The sequence below is a fragment of the Alnus glutinosa genome, chromosome 8, assembly GCF_958979055.1.
Source record: "Alnus glutinosa chromosome 8, dhAlnGlut1.1, whole genome shotgun sequence".
NCBI classification, from domain to species: Eukaryota; Viridiplantae; Streptophyta; class Magnoliopsida; order Fagales; family Betulaceae; genus Alnus; species Alnus glutinosa.
In genome coordinates this window covers 19,091,847-19,099,186 of record NC_084893.1, presented here as the reverse complement: position 1 = coordinate 19,099,186, position 7,340 = coordinate 19,091,847, and the positions used below count along the sequence as shown (strand labels likewise).

At 39.9% G+C, this 7,340-nt stretch overlaps 1 protein-coding gene and 1 long non-coding RNA gene across 3 annotated transcripts; both read right to left on the bottom strand.

Moving 5' to 3' along the window:
* Positions 1–2,942: 2,942 nt before the first annotated feature.
* Positions 2,943–5,073, bottom strand: LOC133876537 (uncharacterized). 2 transcript variants are annotated; one of them, XR_009901557.1, is made up of 2 exons: positions 4,903–5,073; positions 2,943–3,373 (listed from the first exon to the last, which is right to left on the bottom strand). It is a non-coding gene; the product is annotated as an uncharacterized LOC133876537 (long non-coding RNA). The 2 variants fall into 2 exon arrangements; XR_009901558.1 differs by lacking the exon at positions 4,903–5,073 and adding an exon at positions 3,591–3,621.
* Positions 5,074–5,256: 183 nt separating this feature from the next.
* On the bottom strand, positions 5,257–6,962 carry LOC133875550 (UDP-glycosyltransferase 88B1-like). The gene has a single exon (XM_062313717.1). The coding sequence runs from the start codon at positions 6,754–6,756 to the stop codon at positions 5,338–5,340; it is 1,419 nt and encodes a 472-aa protein (XP_062169701.1). The 5' UTR covers positions 6,757–6,962; the 3' UTR covers positions 5,257–5,337.
* Between the last annotated feature and the right edge of the window lie 378 nt (positions 6,963–7,340).

Sequence of the window (7,340 nt, the reverse complement as noted above, 5' to 3'; positions counted from 1 at the left end):
AGACTGAAGATCTTTTGACCTATGCCTACGGGTGTCAATAGATGGATACATAGGGCTCTTTTATATAGGTAGGCCAGGGACCCTCATCTTTAATGGTTAGTTGATTTTATTCTCCCATCAAGGAATTAAATCAGAATAATTAATATAAAAACCGTTATTTTCATGAACCATAATGTGAAATATAAAAAACCGTTTAAATTATATTGAATACATTTATTATAATTACCGTTACAGTAATTAAAAGCCATAAAAGTTACATTAAATTAAAGAGTAATGATTCACTACCACCTAAATATACAACTTTTCTCCACCTTGTCTATGTGGCAAGGTGGTCCCCCACTTTAATTTATTTTTAAAAAATAAAAAAACTCAAAAGTAGTGGGGGACCACCTTGCCACATAGGCAAGGTGGTGAAAGTTGTATATTTAGGTGGCATTGAATCATTATTCTAAATTAAATATGACATAAGGGACACTTACGTAATTTCATACATGAGAAAGTTCAGATCTGGAATCCGAAACTCAGCAAATCACTCCTGGAATCCGAAGCTCAGATGAAAACACCGTGCGAAACCGAATCGCAAAGCAAGCCCACACAGAGAAAGTTCAGATTTGGAATCCGAAGCTCTGCAAATCACTCCTGGAATTCTAGAAGTCAAAGAACCAAAGGGTAGAAACACCGAATATCTGTAAAGCAACTCGGTGAAGACCAACTGATTAGCACTTGAAACACCGATATTCTGAAATTTCAAACTGAAACTCAAAAACAGGGAAGACAGGGAAAATTGGGGAAAAAACCCGACAAATAACCTCACAAGGAGGTGTGGGTAGGCCTCACAAGGAGGCAGGAAAGCCGCACAGGGCGGAAGATGCGAAAGGAAAAATGGTATGCAAATCCCAATTAACACTGGATCGATCAGCTTTACAAATTGACCAAACCCGAATAAGCATATATAACTGAGAAATGATACTCGTACACAAACGTTACAACAAGCCTACGTGGAAAGGCACTTTTAATCGTTTTTTTTTTTTTTTTTTTTTTTTTTTTCAGTCAAAACCGGTTGGAGGGGAAATGAAATTTCATTTCCCCCCAACGCACCCCCCCTCCCTCTCTCTGAATTCTCTCCGTACAGTCCCCGTCCCAAATCGGCGTCCGGCGTCCCTCTCCGGTCGTGGGTAGTCTCCTTGCCGACGCTGCTTCACCGGAGTTCTCCTACGGTGTCCGTCGGAAACCGCAGCCCGCAGCCCGCAGCCCATCCCTCTCTCTGGCCGGATCTGCCTGTGAGTAGTTACTATTTCTAATTGTGCGGATCGTTTGTGGCTTTCATTCTATGCTCGATTTTCGATCTAAACTTTAAGGGCTAGGTTTATAGCTTCGATTTTATGTGACTATTTCTTCTGTTGGATTTTGGCAGGAAATGCTAGTTTAGAGAGAGGCATTTGGGAATGGGTTTGATGTTGAAAATGGGTATTCGTCATGGGTTTTGTGTTTCTTTCTTTTTAAAATACCTCTTTTTTGTTATACTTGTTTTTGAGAAAGAAAAAGAAGAACTGATTTGTTTGATTTATTAGGTGCCCTGTTTTTCTCAGACATAATTAAAAGTTTTACGTGTTATTCATGCTTCATTAGATCTGTGGGCCTGTGGCTATTGTTTTGTTTTGTGTTTATTGCTCCCTTGATTCTTAACCCATTCTGACTTAGTTGTATTCCGTGTTTGGCTTACAATGTTTTGTATGATGAATGGTGGTAGTATGAACAATATGCTCTATGTTTACTTTTCATTTATGAACATATGTGTGGTATGCGTTTCAGCAGTGTACACTTGCATTTGCTGTGCATGCATTTGTGGTAGTTTTTTTTTTTTTTTTTTTGAGAAATGCATTTGTGGTAGTTGCATAGGGGGTTTATGTGTGCAAAATTCCATTTCTTTTAATCTTTATTGGCAACCAAATGGAAAGCCAAAGAGATTTTCCCAGTTACATTGATGCTTGAGCAAGGTATGTGCAACTTTATTTTTATTTTTATTTTTTGTTGGTCAATTTTTTCCAGTATTAGTTTTCACCTTGAGAAATTTTTGTCAGGTTGAATGTTACGGTGGTCTATTTTAGCTTGTCAAATGGCTTCTGATCAGGTGGGCAACATTCAGAATGGGGTGAAGACCAATTAAACTATTTCTTGATGGCATTTTTTGTTTTTTCTTAAAATTTGAATGGTGTTTGTTGGAGGTAAAAAGGAAAACGTTATTGTATTGTATATGAATGTTAATCTTTTGTTCATGGTTGGTTTCATCCTGTTTAATCTTATTGTAGTTTAAGTTGGTTGATACTTGCCTTATGGAGCATTATGTTATTTACTTTAACTTTCGATGCTACACCTATATATTCATTCAATAGGTATACGGTTTTCCAATTGTGTTGCGTTACTAATTGAATAGTCTCGTGGCAGTAAATAATGGGACTTTTGACCTGAATATCAGTTAAAAAAAAAAAAAATCTAAACCCTTTGAAACTATGAAACAATATTGTTTTGTTTTCAAATATTGTGTCTAGTTTTTTCCTGGCATGCGTGATTTGGGTGTTGCCATTGAAGATGAACATGACATTGGTTTTCATTAACTTGATTCAATTTTCAGACAGGAAAGCAGGGGTGGAAAGTAGGCTTTGATTAATGTAATTTCCTTTTCACGATGTGCCGGACAAGCAAGAAGTTTCATGAAAGTAAAAACAATTTCCTATGAGATTTCGGCTTTTATGTGTAAGCTCTATTGAGAGCTGCATCTTCTAGTGAATGCTTGACGACTTGTAAGATTACCCTTTACACGATTTTGGTAGCAAATAGATTTTTAACCAACACAACAGTAACTCACCATTCAGTTGAGCAATCAAGAAGAAATGTAAACTGACCACAACAATCGATAACCACTTTTTAACAAGGCACAAAACTGCACAATCACATAGTAACTACTGTACTGAAATTTTCAAATTTACACACTCGAAACAAGGCCTTACAATTTCATGCTTTTCCTTGCTTTCTAAATAGCATTTGAGTGGGACAGTTTCAAACACTAAAATACAGAAGGCAAAATAATACATGCCAGTTGTGGCTTAACTAATACATGCCATATGGAAAGCTATGAACAGATTGTTATAAACAGTATAAGCTCCCAATTTGGAAGAAGAATCCTTGTCATTAGCTAAGACTACATTAAACAATTCCGCCATCAGAGCTGCTGCAGACTTGATTTGGAAGGACAGCACTTCCGAAGTCTCCATCTAAGCTCATTTGCTGGACTTCTTGAAGGGACAGGATCTTGATGCAGCACCTTCGGCAAGGTGCATCCACCACCAACTACAATACCTTCCTCAACAGCAGCCTGAAAATCATTCAAATTGTAAAAAACATTGATGCTGCATTGGTGGTAGCAAAAAACCTAACAATACAAGAAAAAGAACCATAAAGATATCAATAAAAGGAACTTCAAGATAAGAGCAAGGGCAACAACAACAAAATTAACTTGGATAAGTAAAATGCCCAAAGGCTATTAGCTACAAAAAAAAAAAATAACTTGGATAAATACTCTCAACAATCACCATTGTATGGTCAGATTACTGCTTAATATTTAATGCTCACACATGAATATCATTGCTGGACCAACTGCAACCATAAAAATAAAGCAATTTCATGAAGATCCACCATAAAAATTTTCAAGTCGAGATACATAGCCAAATAATTAAGCCATAATTATAAAGCATCCCAATCCTCATCAATGGTCATTGTATATGTATTTACCAACAAAAAATCACAAACTTGAAAGAAGCAGTACCTACCTTTAAGAGAGAAATACTAGAACAAGAACAGTCGTTGCAGAAGTTATCGAACTGTTTACTTATCAAAAAAAAAAGTTTAATATTTACCATGAAAACAACTATTAAAGGAAGATGATCTGTTGACAATTTTAGAAATCTAGATTTGATTGAAGCATCTAGGAGGCAACATGCAACTGTTGTCCTGCAAGCAATAGTATACAAATAAAGAATTCAACGGAACAACTAGTTGATTGATTGCAGATAAATCAGAATTAGATAAAAGTTTCCGCAAAACTATTAGCTAAACGCTTTTAAACTTTCTTCACTATTAACTCAGTGCCTTAAAACATCAATACAAAAGAAAGTCAAGAGCTAAATAGAAAAGATGAGATCAAAAAAGGGTAAAAACACGGCATAAAAAGAAAAAAAAAATGGATGGTTTAAAAGAAATGGAATTTTGCACACATAAACCCCCTATGCAACTACCACAAATGCATTTCTCAAAAAAAAAAAAAAAAAAAAAACTACCACAAATGCATGCACAGCAAATGCAAGTGTACACTGCTGAAACGCATACCACACATATGTTCATAAATGAAAAGTAAACATAGAGCATATTGTTCATACTACCACCATTCATCATACAAAACATTGTAAGCCAAACACGGAATACAACTAAGTCAGAATGGGTTAAGAATCAAGGGAGCAATAAACACAAAACAAAACAATAGCCACAGGCCCACAGATCTAATGAAGCATTAATAACACGTAAAACTTTTAATTATGTCTGAGAAAAATAGGGCGCCTAATAAATCAAACAAATCAGTTCTTCTTTTTCTTTCTCAAAAACAAGTATAACAAAAAAGAGGTATTTTAAAAAGAAAGAAACACAAAACCCATGACGAATACCCATTTTCAACATCAAACCCATTCCCAAATGCCTCTCTCTAAACTAGCATTTCCTGCCAAAATCCAACAGAAGAAATAGTCACATAAAATCGAAGCTATAAACCTAGCCCTTAAAGTTTAGATTGAAAATCGAGCATAGAATGAAAGCCACAAACGATCCGCACAATTAGAAATAGTAACTACTCACAGGCAGATCCGGCCACAGAGAGGGATGGGCTGCGGGCTGCGGTTTCCGACGGACACCGTAGGAGAACTCCGGTGAAGCAGCGTCGGCAAGGAGACTACCCACGACCGGAGAGGGACGCCGGACGCCGATTTGGGACGGGGACTGTACGGAGAGAATTCGGAGAGAGGGAGGGGGGGGTGCGTTGGGGGGAAATGAAATTTCATTTCCCCTCCAACCGGTTTTGACTGAAAAAAAAAAAAAAAAAAAAAAAAAAAAAAAAAAAAAGAAAAGAAAAGAAAAAAAAAAAACGATTAAAAGTGCCTTTCCACGTAGGCTTGTTGTAACGTTTGTGTACGAGAATCATTTCTCTATATAACTACTTGTTAACAAGACTGCTTGTTATATCAAACGTACACCTATGTACGGTACCGTTGGCTCTAAAACAAATACAATCCATTAACACTGCTTCCACGACTGACAGAGTTTGGCTAATGCCATCCGAGACGATCCACTCTGATCACTGAGAGCAGCCTTGGCTTCATTTTTCATCCACACGATTCTCTCCCTGATCGACTTACCTTCTTCCGACTCCATCAACTCTCTAACTCGCTTCTCCACCTCGGCCGCATTCACAAACCCATTCTCCGACTCCTTCATTGGCAAAGCAATTCTTATCTCTTCAACCAACACCACCCTATTCAACCTTTGCTCAGCATAGAGCGGCCAAGCCACCATCGGCACCCCCGCACGCAACGCTTCCAGCACCGAGTTCCACCCGCAATGTGTCACAAACCCACCGACCGATTCGTGGTTCAACACGGCCACCTGTGGAGCCCAAGACTTCACTACCAGGCCTCTCTCTTTTGTCCGTTCCAAGAAACCCTCCGGAAGCAACAGATCCAAGTCCGGCTCAGGTTGTGCCGTGACGGCCAAGCTATGCTCCTGAGTCAGCGGATTGCGCACCACCCACAAGAACCTTAAGCCACTCCTTTCTAACCCTACTGATATCTCCTTCAACTGTTCCATCGAGAACAACCCTAAGCTTCCAAAACATAAAAACACTACGCTTCGGCTGGGCTGCAAGTCGAGCCACCTTAAGCTCTCCGGCGCGGCCTCATCTCTTTCGTTACTAGTAGCTATGAGTGGTCCTATGCAGAAAATAGGCGGCGTTGGACCGTCTGGTACGCATAGCCCATCTGATATTGCTTTGATAACTCTTGGCTCCAGCGATTCGAAAGTGTTGACGATTATTCCTGCCGATTTGGCAAAGCTAAACGAGCAGTCGAGAAAGCATTTGTAGGCGTCATCGTTACGGTCAAGTACCGGTTTCGGTGAATCCGAGGATAGTATGGGGGGTATGCCAGGAATGTCAAGAAGGGTTTTAAGGTCTTTAAAGCTTTTTGTTGAGCTTCTGTGCATGGTGGGGAGATACAGGAAATAAGCGAGACTGCCGCCACCGGAAGTGAAAAAGTAGTAGCCAGGAATGCTGAGGTTGGCTGCAACGGAGATAGCATGAGAGCAGAAGAAGTCCATGATGAGCGCGCGGACGGTGTAGCTTTTGGAGATGGACAGGAGAGATTGGTGGAGATTTGGGTTGTTGAGGCGGAGGAGCTCAAAGGTAAGCGTTTCATGGTTGGGAGAGGAGGTGGGAGGGAGAGTAACGTTGGGGAGATTGTGAAAGGTGATGGAGGGGGTGGTAGAAGAGACGGCGGATATGTACGGAGCGGTGGAACCAGCGTTGTAAGGTTGCGGGGCAATGAGTATGTGTACGGTGAGTGAAGGCTGGTGGGTGAGTATTAGTTTGGCAAGCTCTACCATGGAGATCAGGTGGCCTATTGCTGGTGTTGGGTACAGAACTATAGCCTCCTCCTCCATAGCTGCTTCTGCTACAGTTTTGTGTGTGTGCGTGAGAGGTTCAAGGAAGAAGATTTATCTTATCTTATAGCTAGATGATCGGTTGGTCAAGGCTGATTTGGTGTATTCAAATACACGGTTGATCTGTTGATCAAGGACCAAAGCGTACGTGGGTTTGGTCCATCACTGCAAGAATATTGAAATAAATAAATTTGTAGGTAGACTAGTTGGTCCATCGACCGCTTCAATTATGTAGCTGTCAAAATAGCATAAAATACTAAGATGAGTCGGTGGCTTTTACTTGCATCAACAACTTCTTGTTCTGCTAGGATTTATTATTGAGTTTCTCGGTAGTGTTTTCAATGGCGCTCGCATTTTAGCACACGTAGTCTTGATGGAGACATATATTAATGGCTTCGCGCGGTAGCGTTTTCGGTGGCGCTGGCATTTTAGCACTTGTTGTCTTAATGGAGACATATATTAATGGCTTCGCGCGGTAGCGTTCTCGGTGGCGCTGGCATTTTAGCACTTGTAGTCTTGATGGAGACATATATTAATGGCTTCGCGCGGTAGCGTTCTCGGTGGCGCTGGCATTTTAGCACTTC

Bases quoted from the DNA above. Each gene is read 5' to 3' on its own strand.
- LOC133875550 (XM_062313717.1), bottom strand. From the start codon at position 6,756: ATGGAGGAGGAGGCTATAGTTCTGTACCCAACACCAGCAATAGGCCAC.